The 24,627-nt window shown below is 43.7% G+C and overlaps 2 protein-coding genes across 4 annotated transcripts; both read right to left on the bottom strand.

The window, feature by feature from the left end:
- Positions 1 to 7,643: 7,643 nt before the first annotated feature.
- Positions 7,644 to 10,461, bottom strand: LOC103704058 (transcription factor DIVARICATA). 3 transcript variants are annotated; one of them, XM_008787199.4, is made up of 3 exons: positions 9,256 to 10,459; positions 8,598 to 8,935; positions 7,644 to 8,131 (listed from the first exon to the last, which is right to left on the bottom strand). In XM_008787199.4, exons 1-3 carry the CDS (start codon positions 9,681 to 9,683, stop codon positions 8,097 to 8,099), a joined length of 801 nt encoding a protein of 266 aa, XP_008785421.1. In that variant the 5' UTR covers positions 9,684 to 10,459; the 3' UTR covers positions 7,644 to 8,096. The 3 variants fall into 3 exon arrangements, with proteins under 3 accessions (XP_008785421.1, XP_038981043.1, XP_038981042.1); XM_039125115.1 differs by having other exon boundaries at positions 7,680 to 8,935; positions 9,256 to 9,860; positions 10,022 to 10,461; XM_039125114.1 differs by having other exon boundaries at positions 7,680 to 8,935; positions 9,256 to 10,461.
- A 4,955-nt stretch (positions 10,462 to 15,416) lies between these two features.
- On the bottom strand, positions 15,417 to 18,336 carry LOC120110323 (laccase-22-like). The gene is made up of 6 exons (XM_039125113.1): positions 18,203 to 18,336; positions 17,576 to 17,727; positions 17,224 to 17,468; positions 16,973 to 17,104; positions 15,947 to 16,864; positions 15,417 to 15,850 (listed from the first exon to the last, which is right to left on the bottom strand). The coding sequence occupies exons 1-6, from the start codon at positions 18,287 to 18,289 to the stop codon at positions 15,720 to 15,722; spliced, it is 1,665 nt and encodes a 554-aa protein (XP_038981041.1). The 5' UTR covers positions 18,290 to 18,336; the 3' UTR covers positions 15,417 to 15,719.
- Between the last annotated feature and the right edge of the window lie 6,291 nt (positions 18,337 to 24,627).

Genomic DNA, 24,627 nt, shown 5'->3' with positions numbered 1-24,627 from the left:
CGACGTCTCCCTGATCGGTGGGCCCGGACTCGTCGGTCGGCGTCGGAGGCACCTCCTTACGGGACCTCTTCGCCGGTGGGGCCCCGCTCGGAAGAGCTCGTTTCCTCCTCTGGGCTGCTTCCAGCAGGGACGCCCTACCAACAGCCTTTGTCTTCACCGACCGCATGACGTCGTCGATCTCTGCAAAAAGGACGGGATAGTCGGAGACGGAGAAATCAAAGGAAAGAACGGGACGAAAGAAGGGAAAAAGTCAAGAAAGAATCGGTGGCGGACTCACGGTCGGTGGGAACCGAGCTCAGACCGACATTCACCAAAGTATCCTCGGAAATAAGGCGGGCCACCGGGGGGAGCTGGCCCTCGGCAACCAACCCCTTCAAGGCGGCCAAGCCATCGGACTCCTCCCTTGACAGTCTCGATAGGCCGATCGGAGACTTCATCGGGGTCTCCCAGGTCGCCCTGATTTCCCAAGAGGGATCTGCATCAACAAAAAAAGAAGCGCTCCTTCCATTTGTGAATGGAGGTAGGAGCCTCCTTGACAAGGCCGCATCCTCGCCGCGCTGCGAAGCACCACCACCCTTTGTCCTGGGGGTGGCCGCTCAGGCTGTAGAACTCCCAAAAAACATTCAGGGTGGCGGGGATCTCGTGCATACGGCAGAGAACCTGGAAGACCGTCAGGGCCCGCCACGAGTTCGGCACCAGTTGCGTCGGTGCCACTCTTAAACCCCGTAGCACCTGCATGACCAAGTCCGAAGGGGGAAAGCGGAACCCGGCCTAGAGAATGCCCTCATTGATGGCAATCTTCCCTGGAGGAGGATGGGACATCCTCTCCTCAGGCCCCGGGAGCGTGGCGTTGCAGGCCTCGGGAAGGTGGTACCGAGCCACGAGTCTGTCTAAGTCTGTGGCGACCAGCTCCGACTTAATTTGGTCTGCCCTCACTTCGCCCATTCCTAATGGCCAATAAACCTACGGTCAGGACGGGGACAGGAAGGGGGGAAAGACCGGAGCGACTGGAGTACACTAGTATAAGAGGGGAAAGTATGGAGAGCCCTAAGCTGAAGAATGGGGAAAACTCACCGGAAAAGAGGTAAGAGCGGCTCCGAGAGCGCCAAAGGAGAAACGAGCGAACAGTCCGACGGCAGCAACAGCAGCGCAAAGGGGAAACTTGAAAATATCTGTAAAGAAGAAGACGGACGGGGAAAGGCCCCCGATTAAATAGGCGGAAAGGCAAGTGACGCCTCAATGACGCCAGAGGACGCCTGGCTGCCGAAGGGTCGCTCGCGCCCCAAAGGCGAATCGACACCATTAAGGAAGGATGTCCGCCGAAATCCTCAGACTGCCGGGTCAGCAATAACCGCCATACGCCATAAAAAGAGCGGGGAGCTCGAAGCGCGCGCGCCTCTCCGAGGAACGGCGGCAATCCCGAAACATCACTCCCTTCACCTGTTCCCCTTCTGGTTCCAGGCTCGGAAGTGGGGGGCTACTGTTACGGGGGAAATAAGCCGCCATGCCCCACGTGACCGGCACGCGCGCCCAGGAAGACTACGGCTGCCCTTTGATCCAGCGCTCCGACCCCAAGTCAGACATCCTCGGCTCCGCAGCCCGACCCCGAGTCGGCTGCCCTTTGATCCAGCAATCCGACCCCGAGTCGGATATCCTCGGCTCCGCAGCCCGACCCCGAGTCGGCTGCCCTTTGATCCAGCAATCCGACCCCGAGTCGGAGATCTCTTGATAATGACAGGCTATTCCCCAGAGGCACGCCGCGGCCTCCTGCTCCACTACTCCCTGCAACGGCCGTATCCGATGCTGCTCCACGATCTCCTGCATCAGCCGTACAAAGCGGAGCCCCACTATGCCCTGACGTGGCCGTACCCGGTGCTGCTCCACGACGCCCTGTAACGGCCATGTCAGTGGCCACACCATCGTGCCCCACGATAACGAACCCCCCTGAGAGACCCCCCAGCCAGGTATATATGCGGCTGGGGGGAGAAAGGGGGGAGGTGAGCAATATCTCCCAGAGCACTCTCTTACTTGCAATTATCACCTCTCCTCCTCCTCCAATCTCCTCTGACTTGACCGTCGGAGGGCCATCACCACCCTGGTGGTGGTGCAAGGCTTGTTTGCAGGTTTCTTGGCGGAAGGTGGAGCGCAGCCAACGCCAACCAAGACAACTCAGACGGAACCCCGTTCACACCGCAGTGCCAATCGTTCACGGTTTGGACCACCAGCAACAATATATATTAAAAGTTTGCAGTACAACCTTCAAGTTTGAAAACCAAAAATACAGAACTTCTAGGCTATTCATATGTACAGAAGTATATAAGCTTCTCCAAAAATACGAAGCTCTGTAACAAAATAAAAACATGTCTGATGGCGATCACTGGTGAGGATCTGAAAGAAAGCGAAACATAAACAGATGTGAGCTACACGGCTCAGTAAGTAATCCTGCATAATCCTACCGGATCAACCAGTAGACTAAACATGTAAATCAGGGTTTTGAGAAGCTGACATGCATGTTTATCTAAAAATCATCCTGGCATAATAAGTATGCAATTTAAACAAAGCAGTAGTGCAAATCACAAAATTTTTCATAAAATATGCATATGAAACCGTGCCCCCAGCATGCCGTGGTCCTTTTTCTCTCGGATGCTACTACGAAGTCCATTCGGCCACTGGCGGGGCCAGCTAGTCATTCTCGGCCACTAGCAAGGCCAGCGAAGTTATTCTCGGCCACTAGCAAGGCCAGCTCAGTTGCATTCGATCAGTAGCATCTTTGAGCCCGTTACAGTGCCTCTTGGCTAACTAAGACTTTATAAACTTACATGCATGATTAAAATATCAGTATCATCATGTCGCATACATAGCCATAGCTTCTGGGATCATGCAAGTTACTTATGCATTGTAACATATCAGGCATGAAACATATATACTTAAAATAAATGCTTAGGAAACATTAATAACATAATATGATCCATAACAGGATTAGGACAGGTTACTTACAGTGATTCGCCTTTCTCCTAGGTCTCCTGCGTCCTGGTGACGAGTCCTAAGTCACCTGGATTTTTGTCATAATAACAATATATTATTTTCTTTTCTACCTGAAATTTAGCCCAAGACTAATTCCTCTGTATTGGGGTCTTGGCTGGGCTCATAAGTCTTAATTGGCCTTCCGATTGGCCTAAGCTTAATTCCCAGCTTAATTGGGTTTAATTTTGGTTTAATTTATAGTCTGGCTTGTCCAGACTTAGCCCAATTTGCTTGGGCTCGGGTTTAGTCAAATTTGGCTAAACCCTTTCCCTCTTTTTTTTTTTTCTTTTTCTTTTTCTTTTTTTTTTCTTTTTTTTTTTTCTTTGGGCTTAACGGGTTGCGGGTTCGGATTCGGATCCGACCCGCGAACCCGTTATTGGGTTCTTTCTCCCCCCTTCCAGAGGCTTCCGCCTCTTCACCTTCCCGACCCCCTCTCCCTCATCCGGCCGCTCTCTCTCTCTCTCTCTCTCTCTCTCTCTCTCTTTTCTCTCCGTCGTCTCCACCGAAACCATACCTCCGGCCGGCCCTCCGGCTCCCCTTCTTCTCCTCCGGCCAGATCTGTGGCCTTCCCCCTCTCGGTCACTCCCTCTCTTTCCCTCTTCTCTTCTTTGTCTCTACCGAAGCCCATGCTTCCGGCCCTCTTCTCCGGCTCCCCTTCTTCTCCTCCGGCCAGATCTGTGGCCTTCTTCTTCTCCTCCGGCCGGATCTGCCGCCTCCTCCTCCTTCCGACCTTCACCGAACCCTCCCCGGCCAGATCTACCAGCCCGGAGTGGTGCTTCCCCTTCGGGGCGGCGACGGTGGGAGGCCGGCCCTTTCCCTCTCCTTCGAAGTGATGCCGGAGGAGAGGAGAAGAGCCGGGAGGTGGGATCGAGGCCGATCTCCTCCGGGAGAACTTCTCCGGCTCCGACCACGGCGAGGTAAGGCCGTGGTCCGCGGTAAGTGCCCCCTCTTTTTTTTTTTCTTTACTTTGTTCTTCTTCCTCTTCCGTTTTCTTCTTTTTTTTTTTTTTTTTTTTTTTGTGGGAGTCTCGCCACCACCTCTCGGCCGGCGGAGAGGTGGGGCTCGGCTGAGGCTGGCGGCCTTGAGGCCGCGTTGGTCGCCGGCACGGCAGACCCGGCGGCCCTTGGCTGCCCCTCAGCCCTAGGGCAGCCACGGCCGGGGCCTGTCACCCGCAGGCCGAGTCCGGCTGGGCTCGGCCCGGGTGGCGTGGGCTCGGCTTGGGCCGTTCTCAGGCCGGCCCGCGGCCTGTTGGTCCGGCCCGCAGCCTGTGGGTCCGGCCCACGGCCCTCCTCCTGTTCTTCTCTCCCGTGCCGGTCTCCTTCTCTCTCTCTGTGCCAGTCTCCTCCCCTCTGTTTCATCAGAGGGGAGAATACCCTACAGAGGGGTATCTCCACTCCTAAAATTTTATTATTTAACCTAAGGGCCACTTACCTGGATTTTTGCTGGTTACCGTTGGGCCGTTCCTCCCCCTCGTAGTCCCTCCTTCCTCTTGGAGCTTCAGGGCTCTTCCGCCTTAGGCTCCAGGGCTTCGACTCTCTCTCTTTCAGTGTTCTTGGGGGCCTCCGACTTAGGGTTGCCGGCAGGGACTTAAATAGTGGTTTAGAAGATGAGACCCCCCCCTCTGAGAGGTCCCATCCGTTCCATGCCTCCCCTCTCCGGGAATGGCCGCCGTCCCCCCTGTCTCCGGTGCGCCGGCATCGGCTGCCAGCAGGGGTGGGGGTCACCCTTCCCTGTCGGTCTTATCCCTTCGTACTGGCTACAGTATGATTTTTTTTTTTTATAATAATCATTATACTTGCTACAGTAAAATTTGGGCCCAACCCTTAACTGGGCCTATTTTTCTATTGGGCCTAGTAGGTTGTGGGCCCGGACATTACAATAAGTAGCGGAGAGATAAGTAAATTCCAGTCATGCTCAGTTAATTTTTGGAATATTGTCCATGACTTATTGTAAACCTGTCTCCTTTTGTCATTTGGTTCTCATTGACTTTTTTTTTCTCCTTTTTCTGCTGATAGTAGCAACAAGCAGTGCCCAAAAGGATGATCTAATTTTTTTTTTTTTCAGGCAAAACTATTCTATATATAAGCTAAAGAGAAACAATAGGAGAGAAAACAAGAGTAATATATGAGGAATTATCATCAATAACTGCCTTTGTGCATCAACCATTCTCATTTGCAGTGTCGCCATTGAGGTGGTTCCCTGTGCAGAATCTTTTGGAGACAAATCGGAGCTCGGTATCCCTTTTAATGGTTCTGACATGACATCGCCAGTAGCTAGGAAAGTTACCACTTCGATGATTGTGATATCTGGAAGGCCTTTCAGTTTTGAGCCAAAACTGTTGGAGATGGATGCTCTGAATGCCGCTTGGCGACATAGGGGGAACGACTTAGATTCTGCTTCCAGATCATGAGTTTGAGGGAGGGTGAGCTGCAGCGACATGGTTTAAACAAATATGTCGCAAACGGATGCTGTGCATCTGTCGACGTATGACCCCCTGTTTTCACTTGAATTTGGGTTGTCAAAATGGTAGTTGGCAACAAATTTCTGTAATAGTTTGCGTTATAAGTAACACAATTAAATACTGGCCTTCTGCTGTAAGATCTCGAATTGTCTCTGAGCTGATTGTGTTTGTCTTCTAATTAATCATACACAAGTTCGTGCCTGTCGATTGTATCAGTCGCTTCATCAGTTTAACAAACCCTTTTTTCCATTTGGATGCATGCTTCTTGGCGATTTTAATTTGTAGTTGATATTTGTACAAGTTGAGATACCACGTACTGGATGGTTAAAAATTTCATGCATCTCAAACCTTGGTTTATGGTGATGAGTAGTAAACCTATGAAGTAGGAGTCACCAGATTTCTCTTAGTGGCCAATGAAGAAAGCAGGGAACCTTGCGTACCTGCGCTCCAGCCTTAAATCCTCAATCATATACGACTGGCGAAACCCATTTGAAGGGCTCGGAATCAGAATAAAACGGAAAGTTAGGACACGATGTTCAAAAGTATAAAGGTGTTGGACCGCATACGTCGTAATGGCCGATCAAAGCTAGAATAAAGTGGAGCGAAGTGCTTTTCTAATGCAAGTTGCAGAAAAGGATGCAGCATCTTTCCAAAAAGAGTGGCCAGTTTTGTCATTTAGGTTGCAGAGGGAACAGGGAAGACCACTTTGCTCATGTTGCATTGAATCCTCCTTTTTATTGCCCAAAGTGTGGGGCCTAAATAATTTGCAAGTGACTCGCTCGCCCAGGCACCATTCTTCCTGATGGTCGCAGCCACAGCAGCAATGGCAGTTTCAGCAGCGAAAGCAGTGCCAGCTGCTAAAAATGGGAGAAAAAAATATGGAAGAAAAGAAACACCAACCACCACCATCACCACATCCACAGCAGCAAGAGGCTCTACTTTATTCTCGTTGTCGCTGTTAAAACAGCCAAGTCAATTAAGAATTGCCGACAGTAGGAAGCAACTATTCTGTAAGATAATATGGTGGAATCAACATTCACTCAAAGTCAAAAGCTCAGCGGAGCCGATAGGAAGACTTGGGTTGGCAAGCAGAGATGATGCATATGACCCTCCTCAGGCATGCAAATCCACAGGTAAACAACGGGCGATTAGTAAATTGGATGATGACAAATCGACAGAATGTTGGATGCTGCATCTAGTAGGATTTCACTCAGCTCGAGTTCACCTGCTCCACTTGACCCACAATAATATGGATTTAGGCTTAAGGTTCTTAGCTTCTTAAGACCAACTTCCCGACCGCATAACAAGGAAAGTTGGTAAAAGAAAGATTTCAAATCATAAAGTGCAGCATGAGGTTCACTAATTAATTGTCCCATGTAGCTTTCCATCATTAGGTACAGTATACATTATACCAAGATACTCTTGCCGTCTGCTCAAGGAAAGCATGTAATTAATTAGATTAAGATTCCAGTTCAGAAAGAGTTGAGAGAACATTTGAGGCCCACAAACCATGGATTAACCCATAACAAACATACATTCTTTGGCACTAAATTACATACTCGGATGATAAGATAGGCTGCATAGAGATTTGATGCATTTTAGCTAGAGGCAAAAATGAAACAACAGACAACCGGAGTAATATCTTGTGTGTGTTCATCCACTTCTATACAAGAGATCAACCTATGTCCTAGGGTGCCTTCCTGAAGAGGATAAAGAGCGGAACCAGGGAAAGGAGAATGGATGAAGCATGAGATGCTTATCAAGTGGAATGCAGACTCAGCACCAACTATTTTTAATGGTCGAGCTCAGTCAACAATGTCATATTAGAGGATTAAAACAGTAAACCTAAAGACTATGGAGACAGAATCTCTGCATGAGGGTCAAATTCCATCCAAAGAGAGCAACCAGAAGCATTAAGTGGATGCACAAGGGAATACTCTCTGAGTGTGACTAAGACAAGTTGAGCAATGCACATGACACGCATAAACTAGTTTAGCATTTGGGGTCAGAGCCTCCACATTTGCACAAAACCTCATATAAAGTGTAAATTGAACAGGATATCATTGCCGTAGAACTCCAGTTGAGGGTTACTGCAAACAATGAATAGAGAATTGGAAGTATTCCACAAATTAGTAACTACTCTGCAGGATAAAATGGATACAGCAGTAAAAATCTGCGGAGACTCGGACACATCTTTTACCAGAAAAGGTATTTATCCATTGTTTTGAATATTGTTTATAAAAGAGCCAGTGAGAGGAAGATGCCGTGTAAAGCTCAAACTACATAACAATGTGACAAAGGTCAATAAGCCATGACTGCTGCAAATACATATGACAGATGAAATAAGAAATACTAACATAGACAGCTAAATCATTTGACTCTGGACTTTCCAGTCTATCTTTATACCACAACAGCTTACATACAGATCCGCTTAAAACATCTGAGAGACAACAAGCAAGCAACATGACATAGGCCTCCAATTCGTACCTCAACAATCGTACCATGAAGTATGCACATTCTCCACGAATCTGAAGCTAGCTTCTTCTGGCCAGCACCCGAACAGGAAAGGCTGCCATAATACTCCTATGCAGATCTCTTGGAAACTAAGCACTTAACCAAGAGAAGTCTTCATAAGGGGTATGATACCTACACGAGCATGGAGCATTCTAAGCTAAGACTATCAGATGGCAATGCGACATCAAGTGAATGTCTTGATGCCATTATATTCTTGAGTTCTGTACCTTAGAATGGCAAATTATACAAAGAAGAAAAAGAAAAATCATAAGGCCCATCTACGAAAATATCACAGTATTGACATATTGACAGCATTGGAAATACATACTCTATCATTCCATTTCAGCCCCAAAAGGCCTGAATTTAATGATCCAAGTAACCCCATCCCCTCCCCACTCCCCACCCAAAAGATGTCCATAGACAATTATTGTCTACAGGAGTGCACATTCTCCATTTTCTTATCCATGAGGGTGCATTTGAAATAGCATACTATGGTCTGCAACCATTGAATCTTGAAGGATGCCCCTTTGAGAATTTTGAGCTGGTAATTTCATCCCATATGAAGTAATTTCATAAGGTGGGTGCATGAATGGATTACCATGTGCCGATGGGCTAAAGACAGCAGCTGCTTCATTAGGCTGATTTGAATCGACTATGACCGAGAACTGGTCAGAGATTCCAGTGGTAGCAGCAGAACTCGATCGCTTGGCAAGCATGGATGCCTGAGATGGTGAAGGAGGCCCATTGTTCAGCAAGTTGACCGTCGTGATGTCATGGATGCTGGACCTCCTCTTATCTTTTCCACCTGAATTGAGCCTGATGAAATACTTTTGTGCATGGCTAGCCACTTGGGTAGGCGTCCTGGTGGTGACAAAATTGCGTGATATGTTTCTCCAATCCCCTTTCCCATATTTCTGGAGACCCAGTAGAAATAGCCTGCCAAGCAAAATTTTTCACCATCAGCAAATATGATCCCAGAAACAAACTAAGCTAGTATCAGAACTAACATCAAACGTAAAAATCCCATTGTCCCTCTTAAGGACTACTTCCTGCATCCAGATCAAAACATAGATGGATACTTAAATGCACATTAGTAAATTATCAAAACAAGGGCAGCATCTGCAAGATCACATCATTTTAGTTTCCAAAAAAAAAGAAATAATAATTAAAGATGATGATGTACATGGTATAATCTTCTCAAACACATGCAATCATGTTAAAATGCCATGACAAACGGGGTTTAAACGGGAGTTTACTTGTGCTCCTCTTCAGTCCAAGGGACTCCTTTCTTCCTCTCCTGATCCGGCCTCCCTCCTGACCTCTTCCCGCCGACGCAGTAGGATGGCTTCAACCGTTCATACCCATGGCTGTTCTCCCAATCCAACGTAAAAGACGAAGAGCTGTAGCCAGGAAACGGGATCAGCCCAGCTTCTATGTGGCTCACGTCGTCCTCCAAGTCCTTGTAATGGGAGATGATATCCCGCACCGACTTCCCCGGGATCATGGCCGCCACCCTCTCCCATCGGTCGGGGGTGTCCCTGTCGAAGCGCGCTAGGGCATCCTCGAAGCGCTTGTTCTCCTCTTGGGTCCAAGCCCCGCTCCTCTTCGGGCCGGGAAGCCAACTTGAGTTGGGGAAGTACGGGGCCCTTGGGGTGAGAACTTCCATCCAAGAGTTCGTCACCATTTCCAGGTCTTCTGATCGTTTATCTACTCAAAATCAAACCTTGGACGGATTCTCCGATAGCAGAGCACACAGAGGGCAGATCCAGTGGAAGCAACGGGGGAAAGTTATAGTTTTTCCCGAAGGAATCGGAACAGATAACCCACCCTTCCGAAACTAAAGAGAATCTATAAACAAATTCTGCAAAGGATAGACCTCGATCAGAAATCAATCGAATACTCAATTCAAGAACATTTCTTTTACTGAAAACAAGGAGAGAGTCTCAACCATCGATGGATTACAAGGACAAAAAACCCAAAATTTCAAGTCCAAAACATGAACCTAAAGCTCCCACGGAGTACCTATTCAAGAAGAACGCGAACCCAAAACCCCTGCAAACCCCCGGACCACCCACCAGCAGAGAGAATTCGATCAGGGTAAAAGACCAGAGAGCAGCAGCAATCGAGTAGCCAAGAGGGTATAGACCCAACTTTGGATGTGAATCCGAGGAGAAGAAGCGAAAAAAGGAGGCGCAAGAGCAATCTTTGGATGTATAAAGGGAGCAGAAAGAAGGAAAGAAGGGGAAAAAATAGGGGTGGGGGATGCAAGGAAGGAAGGGATCCAAACCCCGATCTATTCCTCTCCACCGTCTCTTTATTTTATTGTTTTTATCTTGTTTGGAGATCTAAAAACAAAGAAAGTGGAAAGGAGGGAAGGAAGGCTGCGATTGGGCCGTCGAGGAGTTTGTGGCCACTCATCCACAGATTCTCCCCGCGGTTTCTTTACATGCAGACTGGCGGACGATCATCAAACCGCTTGCTCCGAAGACTGAGTATATATTATTTTGGTTAAATAAATCTCAAATCCTCATATTATTTTATGAAAGATAAAAATTATTTCCTTTCTTTCGAAGATTAACTATATATTATTTCGGTTAAATAAATCTCCAGTCTCATGTTATTTTGGAAAGATAAAACTAATTTCCTTTTCGTGGATGACTAGACTAATTATAACTAACAATTATTATTGTTTAACTGAGCACATCTACAATTCTCCCATTAACTGAGCTGGAGAGCAAATTATTTGTAGAAATTGAAGTATCATGCAACATTATATAATTTTTTTAAATTTTTATTTTATATTGGCTCAAATAATCATCACTTTTTCTTTTTTTTTTATCGCTTGGACAAGCATTTCAACTTCCTCATCACTACTGTCCCTTCTCCCCACCTATTTTTGGCCTCCCCACCAATATGACAAGATGCCTCCATTAATGAAAGCTCTTATGTTTGTCCTTTGTTCGATAAAATTTAATGAAGGACGGAAGAGTGGATTAGCGAAGTTTGTTCCGTGCATCGCTCAGAAGATTTGGACGTTTTGGCTCGGGTCCTCGCAGTTTGCCTACGTCACCTATTATGAAAAAAAGTATTTCAAAATTTAAATGCTTAACCTCCTTTAAGTTGAAAGATGTTGCAATTGCTGGAATTCAATTTTGAACAAGGATAAAATATCCTACAATCATTATATTTATAATTTTTAAAATTATAATAACTATTATAAATATTAATTATTTATATATATCTAAAACTTTCTTTAGTAATGAAATTGAATTTTTTTACTTCTTTTAGTAATTTTTGCAATTCAAACTTTTCTTGTCACAATTTTTATGTTAAATCTTTTTCATTTGAACAATCAATACCTTTGAAAGAAAGTTCTAATTTTCAAAATCTAAAATGTATGAATAAATAGATAAATTCAGGATTTTTAGGTTTAAAATATTCAAATATAATCTGCATTAGATGCAAGCATAAGGATTCATGGCAATTATACATAAATTACAAAATATGATTGCGGATATAGATTAAGTGGTTTCGAAACATACAAATAATTGGATCTCTTGCAAGTAACGTGGCATTTGGAATTGTTGTGCCAAATATTTATACACTTATGGGCCCTAAAATATAATTCAACACCTACAAAATACAATAACTGCAAAAAAAAAAAAAAAAAGCTTTGTGAATTCAAATGGTTCAGATTTACATGAGCAATGAGCCATGCCATTGCACATTTTTGACCTAACAAAATATGTAAGTTCGAGATTACAATATAATAATTTTTATGTATGGAATTAAAACATCAGGTATATAATCTAGAATCAATAAAAAGATATTTTTTTATTTCTCAGGGTGGTAAGATCACATGCTTAGCTCGTTGGTCTTATGATTAAGTCTTTTTAGTTGAAAGATAACACCTTAATTTTGTTTTTTTTTTGAGCTAAACGTAGACACCACATCATGATTTTAATATTAATCGCCATTTTTTGGGTTCCTAATTTGGTTGGAGCCCGTCCCAATGCTCTCAAACATGAAAAGTTGAGAACCCCATAGTTCGAACATGTGGAGTTCAACCTGGACAAGTTTTGCTATAGGAGAGCCTATGAGCTTCAACAAATCAATCTTTACCTTAAAAAAAAAAAAACTTCAACAAATAAATCAACCCAAACACTTTGGAAAAACATGATGAATACAGGAGAACTTATATCACGCAGACCAACTATTTTTTACAAGATCAGCAGATATATATGGCAATTTGCCCTATCTCTTTATGTATTCAATCCAACCTAATTTTAATAAGGTGGGTTTTATTTGATATAAAATAAATCTTTATAGTCATGTGTACAGCAGAATTATCAGACGATTAACAATATAGTCATGTGCTAGTGAAGTACATAATAATGAAAGGAAGCGTCAAAACCATGACCAAGAACATTAATGAGTTTGCGTCCTCTTTTTTTTTTTTTTTTTTTGCTAAAGATGAGTTTGTGTCCTTTGCAGGCACCATTGGCCGCCATTCTGCTTTGGTCTTTATTTACTTATAACAAAGAAAAGGAAAGGTTATGGAAATTTGTACCTGTATATGAAACTGGGTCAGATTTTTTTTTTTTTATGGAGAAAAGGAAACAAAATGCCAAACAAAACGTATTTATTTATTTATTTATTTATTAAATTATAATCATAAAAATCTTTATAGGGCCGTTGGTGTTTTATTTATTTATTAATTATGAAAACTGGTTATAATAATCTGAATAGGGCCCGCGATGGCATCCGCCCAACTTGCAAGTTCACCGCGTGGCTTTCGAGTCAGAGAATCCATTTAATATTTAGAATGGTAGGTCTAACCGTAACCATTATGAGGTCATATTTTTCCAATTCTAGGTATCGATAGAAGTATACATCGGATGATCGGAGATCCAGCCGCGATGATCGCATTTAATGATTCTGATCATGAATCTCCGGTCGTCCAGATCGAACTTAATACAGGAACTGGGCGATTTGAATGCCGTCCCGTCCCATCCCCACCGGTAATTGCGAGGCCCGGGTGAATAGGTTAAAGGGCGTGAAGCCCGTGGTCTCTAAATTCGTTGTTCTTTAGCGACCCTCTCGTTAACGAACGGTCAGGAAACCATGTGCGTGATGCAGCAAAATGGCAGGAGTGGGCCCTACCTTGTTTCCATAAATGGAAAAGAATCTTTGGTTTTCCGCACACTGGGGACGGCCAAAGTGTCACGTTCGAGCGCGGATCCCCTGCGGTGCAGGATTTCAGTGCTGCAGTCGCCATCAAAAAAAAAATGGACGGTCATCAACAGCAGGCACCGAAGACCGCGGCAACACCGCGCCCCGCAGGGCACCCTGGGCGGTTAGCACTTGGCGCGCTCCGCTAGCCGTGTTTCCGCACTTAAGATCGATCACATTTTAGTAGTTAAATCAATGTTCCTTGCCGCCATCTCTGACCTTATTATTTTTTTTTTTTTTTTGGTGATGCCGATCTTTGCCACCTCTAACTGCTGCCATTAACAGAGTTTCAAAAAAACTAATTGAGTCGGACACAGACATCATTCCATCCATTAAGCTGGGAGTTAAGGTACCATCACATCTAATCCAATAAGATGGGGAAAGGAGAAGATTCCCCTTGCCCGTGGGGGGTGCATTAAGTGGAGGAGGCCACCACTCCAGCTATTCAACTAGAGGGGGGCTGGGGACTCGAGGTGGTCCAGCCTGTTCTCGTTATTGGGTTGGGATCCACTTGGGGAAGGTGGGCGTGGGGTTGCTGCCCCATCATCAGAAAACCATGAAGCCCAGCTCATCATCATCTCCCCACTCTTATAAACGCAGACAAAGGTAAAGGCAAACTCAAACACAGACACCCTCTTGTTCACGAAAAGCTTGTTGGACTTTTGGCGCACTCACCAAATTAAGAGCCTTGTTGGTTGGGAAACAATAGAAACAGCTCGCTTTCCTCGATTTGTTTCACTTCACACCAAGAGATGATGTTCTTCTTTCCTTCCACTATTATTAGCGTAATGAAAGAAGGATCTTAGAATCGTGCCGACAAGTGGGCCCGCAATATAAAAAACTATATTCCAGAGGAAGCCCAGTGGACTCATGGGGATGTGGACACCGAAACAATTTGTCGCCCTAATGCACGAAGTGAGTTTGAGATCTGATGCAATTTGGGTTCAAACTAGTCCACTAGCGTACCGTTAATCATAAGAATCCATTTTGTGACAGCGATTCAGCACTTCAAGCCCATAGTGGATGTGCAGGATGGTTTGATTTATTAGGTTGCGTCTAGTCACGGAATAAAATTGAAGAGAACAAAAAAGTTGTTCTTTTTTTTTCGATTTAGAGGATGAAAAAAGTTATTGGGGCACTGACTGTAAAAAGGGGCGGATTTATTCTGCAGGATAAGTGCCTTTTGACATTAAGTTGCAGGGAATAAAGCGAGGGAATAGATTATATTTAATATGCTCTGGAATTCGTGATAATTTTGATTTTTGTCGCAAAGACAAAATTACCTTCCCCTTTTTTCTTGTATACCTAACAGTGGAAAGAAAAAAAATGGAGAGATAATATAGCAATTAGCTTATGATGTGGGAGGAAATGATCTATTCCATCCTTTTATATGGAATAGACTTATTCTTCAAGTGTCGGGAATATCTTCTTATGCATCGTAACAAGGGAATAGGTTATTCCACGGGGTCTAACGGATGGTTCCGCTGGATAAGGGAGCGAATAGGGGAGTTATCCCTCTCTCGTTCCCCATCCAAATGCTGCTTTAAAGTCGATGACTCATGATCGTGGAAGTGGTTCGGCTATTTCATTTTATATGACGTATGTAGCCCCGGGAGTTGACTTTAGAACACCGGCCATTACACCGAGATCCACAAGCCAAGTCCATCATACATGTCGCAAAGCCAATCTCATGACAGCTGGGAAAGTACATGGTCCGAGGCTCCGAGCTGACATAAGATGACAGCATTATAAAACTTGTCAACGGAGCTTTGACCCATCAGCTTAATTACCAAGATATCTCGTCTCCACAAATTAGAAAAGCAACTCTTATTCCGCTATCAAATTCATCAGGAAGTTCGACAGGATGGTAAAGCCCATTTGACCGCCATGCCATCTTCTCGGCGCACGACTGCATGTGCCGGATTTCTGAACTCAAACCGGAGAGGCTGCATTTTTACCATATTTTTCATATGGATTTTATTGCATTTTTTACTTACCTAATTATAACATGCTACAAAATGGTTTTGGTTTTCTGCTGATAGAAGATGCATAGATGTGTTTCTTAGAATCATTACATAAGGATATATATCTGGACACGAGACCGTAAATCTCCATGGAAACATGCTTCTTTCGTAATAATCCCAAGTTTGAAGTAGATTTCGCATAAGAAGCATAAGATTACGCATTGATGAGTGTCAATAATGTCTTTCATTATCCTTTAAATTGTTGACAATTGCATTCAAACAACGATCAAATTATATTCGTACATAATTCAATCAATCCAGAAAAAAGGAAAAGAAAAAAGAAAAGCACTCCAAGATTAAAAAGGAGTCCTAGATTATTTCACCCTTGTACCTCTACGACTATTCCCGTCCCCCCTCTTTCTCACGGAACCGAACGACTCCTCTTCCGGACATTGGCTCTTCCCCCGATCCTAGCTTGAGAAAATTAGAGAGCATGATTTTTATTAGGTGGGCTTGGGCCGTCCCTAACAAGGTGGAAGATCTTTCGGGGGCGGTAGCAGAGACTCGTTCGGCCCTTTCCCGTTGTCCACCACAAACGCCATCTTTAGCCCCCACGTTGTGTGCACCTCCAAATGGCAATGCATGAACCAAACACCTGCATCCACGGCAAAGCATAAGAATTATATATATCCAGGCTGAAAACTCCTTCACTAACTGATATAACATGATGATTTGCGAACATTTTACAGACCTGGGTTATCCGCCCTGAATCTTATGGCAGTCCATCCCCCAGAGGGGACTCCGATGGTGTTCCTTTCAACGGGATCGACGAGATTGAACTTGGAGGGAGACCTCTTTGGATTATAATTCCCGAGACCCCTTCCGACCGCGAAGAAATTGAAGCCGTGCAGATGGATGGGGTGGTTCTCCGGTGCGATAATCCCCGTGTCCTGGAGAACCAGTTGCACGGTGGAATTGAAAGGAAGGCGATAGACCCGAGTCCCGGTCATGGTCCCCAGGTTCCTGGGGCCGCTGCCGGTGTAGTTGAAAGCTATCGGCGGCTTGCCCGGGAAGTCGTCGGTGAACACCCCACTTACGTTGAAATAATGAGCTTGGAGGATGGCGGTGGTCGGCATGGTGAAGCTCACGTTGTTCATGTCGGCCACGACCCGGCTCCCATTAACGCACGTCGGGCACGGGTTGACGCCCAGACCCACGGTGAAGAGAAGGGAGTGGTCCACCGTCGATGGCACTCTGGCGGGATACTGCTTGGAGTTTAGGCTGCGGAGGGAATCGATGAAGTTGGAGGCGACAGGGGTCGCATTCTGAGGTGGTGGTTTGATGGCGGTGAGGGCGGAGGCGGCCACGGTGTTGGTGTAGTGCACGACGGCCATGGCGGTCTGGTTGTCCACCGCGATCGGGGAGTCCATGAAAGGGGAGGCGGTGACCAGGTACCTGCCGGCCCCCTGATCGGCGGTGAGAAGGACGTTGGTGGTCTGGCCCGGGGTGATGAGTATGGTGTCGGTCTTGAAGGGCTTGGTGTAGGTGGCATCGACCTCGACGACGGTCATCTGGTGGCCGGCCACCCTGAAGAAGAGTTCCTCATTGAGAGCAGCGTTGACGATTCGCAGCATGTATGTCCTGCCGCTGTCCACTTTTAGCTGGAACCCTGCAACGAGGTCCACATCAGACGAAACTGCTTAAGGTGCATTTGCCACTGATGAATGAATCCCTTCTTCCGGGAAGAACAAAAAAAAAACCCAAGCATGCATACTACCTTTGGAAGCAGGACAAGCGGACATAGGGCCTGGATGACCGTTGATCGTGTGAGCATCGGAGACATTGGGTGCGAGACCGGATTTCAGAGCCTGGTTGATGACGGCTTCCGTGTCCGACTTCCACCATTCACCTGGAGTTTGCAGCAAGGAAACCATTATTAGTGGGAAACTGACCTCTTTTCTGCCAATTGTAATTTTATCAGGGAGGATCGGATTCATAATTCGTAAATGATACGAGGTGTCGACTTACCCAAGATGATGACCTCCTCCTTATGTGGAGTGGGGAAGGGATAGGGAACATGGAGCTTGGGCAAGATGACGATAGCACCGTGAACGGTGACCCTGAGCCATAGGATGTGCGCATGCCAGAAGAGGGTGCCCCTCTGGCCCGTGATGGTGAAGTTGTACACATAGCTGTTGCCTGGCTGAATCGGGCACTGAGTGATGTAGGCCGGCCCGTCGGCCCAACCCGTCCGAAGCTGCCTCACTCCGTGCCTGCAGGCCCAATTTACGACGCCTCATTACTTCGGAAAATCTTTTTATCATCTGTCTTAAGTGAGCCGTTTTGTGATTCGATCCCCACGAGGATGAAGAGTACTCACCAGTGGATGGTAACATTGTACTTGACATGGTTGACAACCTTGACGAGCACATTATCGCCTTCTCTAGCATACAGGGTCGGGCCTGGGAATCGGCCATTCACGGTCACGATCGGTTTGGTGGAGCAGAGACGGGTCGCATTTTTCATCACCACCTGCATAAGGCCCGCCGTGGTAGTTTAAAATTAAAGCTGATCCATGATTAGCTTTTGACTATGGTCAGATGTTGGGCTGGCCTACCGGCCCAAATAATGGATCGTCCCCTCAGAAAATGGAAAGTTTTATGGAAAACGGATGTGGGGTCATGAATAAGAATATGTGGAAGACTTTCGTCACAAAAGGTAAAAGATTAGAGAAAAAGTTCAAAAAGTATGGGCATTGTTAGATATAACAGTCTTTTTTTTAAAAAAAGAGAGAGTTAATTTTAATGTTTTACTTGGGTATGTAATACTCATAGGTTAACGAAGCATGCAATTAATATAGTGCATCTTCTCCACTACCAGCGACGCAGTCGGGATCTATCGAGAAGTTATTAATGCAGAAACAACGAAGCATGACATATTGTCAGCAAATTTCATGGCTGCACCTTTACAATGCCACCGAGGTTGGATTTGGAAGGCAACTACTTACATTGAACTTGTAGTGTCGAGTCCTCCCATTAACGAGCACTGGAAGCAAGCATGCCGCCAGCACCAAGGCTCTGATAAAGGACAACATCTTCCCTGTTCTTCTCTCTCTGTGTGTGTGTGTGTGGGGTACAATCGCTTTGCATACGAAGGACCGGCCATCGCATCCTTATAAGAGGATGGGGATTCTAGCTGCCAGGTCCTTTTTAATTTTAGGTGGCCGGGAACCTTGATCGACAAGGATTTGGTGGAATAACCAAACACTACCTCGGGATTACTTGAATCCCACATAAAGTTCGTATGTATCTTCGCTGGCGCGTGATGTCGCTTTCCATTGGTTAAAAGATCGGCTTCCTGTCGAAGCAATTCATGTAAACAAGTTAGCATTCACGAGACATGGTTAATTTTGATATTAGGAACCCAATTAGTTCGTGGCAAAAATAAAAAAATAAAAACATGAACAACAGAAAAATTTATATTAGACACGGACAAGTCTAATTTTTACCAACTGCAAATTGGAATATAATATAATATTTTCAATCTTTTAGATAAAATAAAGTAAGATCTTTTCATTTTTTTTGAAAATATAATAGATATTTTATCTTTTTTTAAAAAAAATAAATGATCAATCAAATATAAGCCAGTATGCCATTTTTATATGGCCAATCAAACATACAAAAACCATATTTCCGTCATCATATTCTAGCAAAATAGAAATTTTTTCCACGTGTAAAACGAGTCTTGGGATGGCTTGTCTTTAAATCTATTCCCTAGCTAGCTTGATGGTGCACTTGGATGGAAAGAACCGACCCGGTACGTATCACTAGCATGAGGTAGCAATTAGGTCATCCCTGGTTAATTAGTGGCTGCCTTCCGGTCGGTGTCGTCTTCTCGATCGGTAGCTGAACGCGTGGGTGGAAAGGATCAATATATCCCGGCCTGCTCTTCCATTCAAGCAATCAATCGAGCAACCGCAACCAAGATAGAGCTATCTTATCCACAAGAATACAATGATGCGATGGCAAATGTGAGGACTAATATTCCTCACTACTTACTTTCATTTCAGAGGTGAAGCATTGCATGCCCACTGGCCCCGCCTGCCGACTCGTGACAAAATTTGCTGCGGACGGAATGTTTCCTGTGGGAGTTTCTAATGGCTTTGTGCCGTCAATGCATTGCTCGATAAAATATGGTTGAAATGTGCCTATCCGAAGTATACGGGGGAGATTTCGTGCTAGTTTCGAAGCTAAGCTATCCATCTGGTGAAAGCTCGGTGGTGAGAGCTCCTCAACCATTGACGCCACTGACAGAAAACTAACTGGTTGTTGGATCTCACGCTTTGCAAATCCATGCTTCTCAATTGAAATTGTTAGGATGCTCGGACTGCTGGCTGGTTGTTGACTATAAAACAAAATCTCAATTTGGTGTTTTCACACCGACCAGAGAACTATTACATTGTCCCTATATGAAACACAACGATACGTCCCTCTTTAGTTCATCGATTATAATATTACATAACCTTAAATGACAATAATAGTGTTTTTTTCTATGAAAAGATGTTGGTAAGATATATAGCAATGCACTGCTTGGTGAATTTTCAGGGAGCAAGTGCTCTCAAATGTAACATTTTTAAATAAAGACTGACGTCGAAACTAGAAGGAATCCGAGCGCATTGCGTTCGATTCCAGGCAAGACAAGGGTGCCATGCTAAAATCTCTAGCTCAGCAGTGGCTTGATACAGTGACACATAAATAAACAAGTTTCCACACTTACATGGTGGACCCATTTATCTTTAGAGCAAAATAAATTTCTAAAATGCCGTTTGTGCCACTTTCAATTTTTATATTTTAAAATCAGAAAAATTATATTCATCTTTTTTGAAAATTTTAACTATGGACGTGTTGATATAATCTATTATTTTTAGAAACATAAATATGATGGTGGTGGCAGTGGAACTGCTAGTAGTGTTAAAGGCAACGGAGACAAAGATGGTGTTGGCTATGGGGTAGCAATAGTATCATGGATGTAGCGACAGTCGCTACAATGGCACGGTGATAGTGGTTGGGATATCGGTGAAGCTGCAGAGTCGACGATAATACAACAAAATGAGATAGAGGTGCCAATGATGCAGTAAGTAGAGCAATGGTGGCGGTAGTGAATATGATGATGCAATGGTAGTAGCGATGGTGGCAGAGGTGATGGCTGTGATGGCGATGATGTAGGATGGTAATGGTGGAGGCGATATTAGTGATGGTAGTGAAAAATAAGTTTCTTGTTTATAAAAATACTAAAAGTAAGAATTTCTTACTTTCAATTCTATAAAAAATAAAATATTTTTTAAAATAAAAAAATAATATTAAATATGTTTTTGGTATTATTTTTTATTTTTATTTTTTAATTATAAACTAAGAAAACCAATTAGAAGATAGGCAGCTTCACCGTTCCAACACCTCCATCATTTGATAGGGGCTAATAGGATTATTAAAAAAATACGATGATGAGCAATCTAATTCGAAATCATGCGTCTCCACGTGCTACAATCAACTATTTACTTATTTATTTTTTCCAATAGATTACTCAATGGAAGCATCCGGCATGAGCGATGTGATGTCTATCATTACTGCATATTTGGATCACAATAACTATTCTATAAATCTATTGTATCCATTGTATACAACTAAAATAGAAGCTTTATGACTCAATTAGATCAACAAGTCAAAAAAAGATTGGGCCACATTGTCAATTTTTTGCATATCAAATTTAAATTAATTATATATACTTAAATTAGTAAAATATGTTTTAGTAATTAAATTAGTAAAATATGTTGAGTTGTTGTTTGATTTTCAGACGAGAATTTTATAAAAGCAACATGATCTATTTTATAAGAGTTGATATTAATATGATATCATATGACACGATAATATTATTTTTTTTTGCCATCTTCTTTTATTAAGAACAACTGAATTGTCTTTATTAAATTTTGATCATTTTTTATTAGATTTTTTCAAGTATATACCTTTCTAAATATGCGTAATTGAATGAATACTTTTGCAAAATTGCTATTTGCATGTATATCCTTATATTTTTTTTATGCGGGTCTACATATAAGGATATTTTGGTCATTTTAAATTTAAATTATTTATTTTTTAACGATGTTAAATGGTATTAGTATATATATAAAAAATAAGTATTTTATAGGAGTACACACGCAAATAGTAATTTTATGAGAATATTTATATAATTTTGTATATTTTGAAGTGTGTATATATAAAAAATCTTATATTTTTATATTGTATTTTAAGAATCGTGGGAAGAAAAAGAAAAATAAGAAAACTAGATCACATGCATAGGTCATTCGTTAGTCCTAATCTGATCACTGGCTCCATGCCTTCATTATCGTCCAAAAACTTCCTCTCAAAAAATAATCGTCCGAAAACTGGAAATAAATATAAGAGATCGGTTTAGTCCGATCACAACCAGCGTCGAGTTAGGCTCAACGATAGAGTGGGAGAGATTTTTAAACCAGTGTGACTTCCTATCAGTTAAGTCCTACACTTTTTTTTTTTTTTTGGCCGTCTCACCTTCCTCGTTAGTCGTTACTCTTCCTCATCCTCTGCCTGTGACTGTCGGCACAGCAAACAAGGCATCCTTCGTCGCATTCTCCCACCACTGCCTCACACGGCGATCCAAGGCTACAACTCAACGGACTTCCAATATTAATGATCGGATTTCAATGCTTCCATTTTTTAAAGCACTGGGTTTGACTGGTCAGTATAATCAATTTCCGTCACCGTCCCACCGCTTCATAGGAACACTACGTTCTCTTCAGTGTCCCATATCCGACTGAATGGAAGAGTGTCGCTCAATTTGAAGCTGAAGCCCTTTTAAAAGGCTTAAGCGCTGACCGGACACCAAAATTCTTTCATGGCCCAGGAATCCCTATAAAAGAAAAGACTTAAAAAAAAAATACCACCTCATATTCCACATAGAATTACAGATACTATTCTATATTTTTTACTACTGCAATATCAATCCCGTATTTTGCATATTGCTATAATATAGTCCACCCTTTTTCCAATTTAGATATAGCTCATCGTATGTGCCTGCTTATGAGTTGATATGGAGTAGTTGTCTAATATGGACTCTTTCTCCTTTTTCTTTTTGAGACAAATGGAAGCTGACATGGTTCTCCTAGCGAAATTCTAACAAAAGAGCGCTCTTCCTCCTCCCCACCGCCTCTCCTCTATAATGCAAGTTCTTATTTCCAAAGATGGCCTCCCAAACCATTAGAATTTAGCGAGAATGAGGCTTTCCTATCCAAATGCTCCCTAACAGCTTTCTCATCCATAGCAAAACCTCTCTCCCTCAAAAGTTCTCATTCTCACCAAGCTCCCAACGCCACACCACCTGCAATACCTATCAACCAAATCGGTTAAGGTTGTCACGATTGGTAAATATCTCATGATGTGGTATATAGTCATCGACCTGGTCTTGATCTTGGTCAAGGTACCTAAACTTGGTATTGCCGACGTGTTCTACGTTAGAGTTAGCTGAAATACCATCCTAGCCAAACTGAGCAATAGGGAAAAGCCATGTGTTTCCTACTTAAGTCCATTATTTTAAAGATAGTGAATGTCTATGAAGGACGTAGCCACGACCTCGGCACAATCGGAACGATTGTTACCATGTGCCTGACGAGGCAGCTGCTATATAAGAGGACACCGACCCTCTCTATGTAAGAGGAGAAATGAAGGACCATTAGGTATATTCTTTTCTCCATTCTCTCTCCTAATATTTTGACTCCCTCTTAAACCATTTACTATTTTTCTAAAAAATCCAACTAATTTAAGTATTGGAGGGTCTCCTGCAAGAAAACTTTCTTTCCTATTTTGAGATTTACTTGAGGTTATTATGCCCGAGCTCAAGTTTATTTGCCACAAAACGCTTCCACCAACTCTAGAGCTCAAATCGATACACTTACTGATCTTAGCTCCAAGTACAGTTCGATTCTAGCGGCAACATCCCACATCTCCAATAATGAAGAACTCGACAGAATCCTCCAATTTCCCCTCTTTGCACAAGCCTTGAATCAGAACTGCATAGATAAAGGCATTTGGCACGATCGTCGTCAAACTTTGCTGCTTTGCAGAACCCCTCCCCAACCGTTGCATAAGTCACAACATCAGGCACTGTTCACCTCTCGCGCGTTAACCCAAATAGCTTCATTGCTTCTTGAACCCATCCATTTTTGCAGAGCCCATCAAGCATGGCAACTGCATTGGGGATGAGCCCCGTCTCCTTTTATTTTCTCGAAAGTTTCATCAGCATCTTCAGGTGGGGACTCAGGCACCGTGGAGTTAGGTCTAGATGATTGTTTTGATTGCTTCCGAGGAGTTTCCTCCACCTTTCTGTATCCTAGTATAAATATATTAAAAAAAATAAAATACAACAAATTTTGAAATGCTCTAAACAAACGAAGCCAAAATAGTATTTTTTTCAACCAAAAGATAAAAGCGCCGGCACTCCGATCCACATTCCGGGAAAGCTCAAAACTAGTCATGGTCCGGTGTTTGTCCCCCGTGAACGCAAGAAGTGGGACGATATGGGATGGGTCCATGACCTGGCCAAGTGCTTTGTAATTTTTTTTCCCCGAAACCAAGATTTCAATTGTCAGTGTTATAAGCGTTACAATGGCGATTAGAACGTTTTTGGTACTCATGTTAATGTTAGACGTGTAATAAGGATGGGAAAAAGATTGCTTTCATGGTGACGTGAGTACTCTTTCTTCTTCTTTTTTTTTTTTTCTTTTTATCTCTTTTTTTTAAAATAGTAATTTACACCCTGCCAAATTAGAAAGTAAAAAGAACAAAAAAAAAAAAAAAATCTACCGAATGTCCAAAAAATCTTCTCAGAGTACCGGACGACAAAGGAGTCGATCCAGTCTGTTCTCCTATTCGTCTTTTTGAACACATATGCTGTCTAAATATCGCTCATCTTCTGAGCCAGTCTACGCATATCTCGGATGAGAGGATGACCATAATCATATCTATCTACTTTCTGAATCCAATCGATCACTAAATATAATTTTTTTTGAAATAGCACTAAATATCTATCTTGCATAAAGTAAATTATTATAAGCTGCTCGAAGCTCTACCCGAACCCGCCCTCCTGCCGCATCTATCGCTGTCGCTACGTTGCATTGAGCCGCGTGTTCAGCGATAGATAGTCGACGTCAGCGTCCCCTCCCTTCCGCCATCCCGTTGCCAAACCGCTATCGGTTCCGTTGGTTTTTCATCTTAAACCAAGAAAATCTCCGAGAGTCGACCGGGCCCCAGAACCAGAAGCCAGCAGGCACGATACCCGCACATAGAGTGAAGTAACAAGTCACTGGTCTGGTTAGAGACTCTATATAATTTTAGGATAGACGCA

The sequence above is a fragment of the Phoenix dactylifera genome, chromosome 3, assembly GCF_009389715.1.
Source record: "Phoenix dactylifera cultivar Barhee BC4 chromosome 3, palm_55x_up_171113_PBpolish2nd_filt_p, whole genome shotgun sequence".
NCBI classification, from domain to species: Eukaryota; Viridiplantae; Streptophyta; class Magnoliopsida; order Arecales; family Arecaceae; genus Phoenix; species Phoenix dactylifera.
The sequence above is the reverse complement of the archived record's forward strand: the minus strand, read 5'-3'. Positions and strand labels throughout refer to the sequence as shown.

Excerpts from the sequence above, each read along its gene's own strand:
- LOC103704058 (XM_039125114.1), bottom strand. The coding sequence starts at position 9,683 with ATGGTGACGAACTCTTGGATGGAAGTTCTCACCCCAAGGGCCCCGTAC. Across the intron at positions 8,936-9,255 it reads TGGACTGAAGAGGAGCACAA|GCTATTTCTACTGGGTCTCC; the intron begins GTAAACTCCCGT and ends TTTGCTTGGCAG.
- LOC120110323 (XM_039125113.1), bottom strand. The coding sequence starts at position 18,289 with ATGTTGTCCTTTATCAGAGCCTTGGTGCTGGCGGCATGCTTGCTTCCA. Across the intron at positions 17,105-17,223 it reads GGAGGAGGTCATCATCTTGG|GTGAATGGTGGAAGTCGGAC; the intron begins GTAAGTCGACAC and ends TGCAAACTCCAG. Across the intron at positions 16,865-16,972 it reads CGCTTGTCCTGCTTCCAAAG|GGTTCCAGCTAAAAGTGGAC; the intron begins GTAGTATGCATG and ends ACCTCGTTGCAG.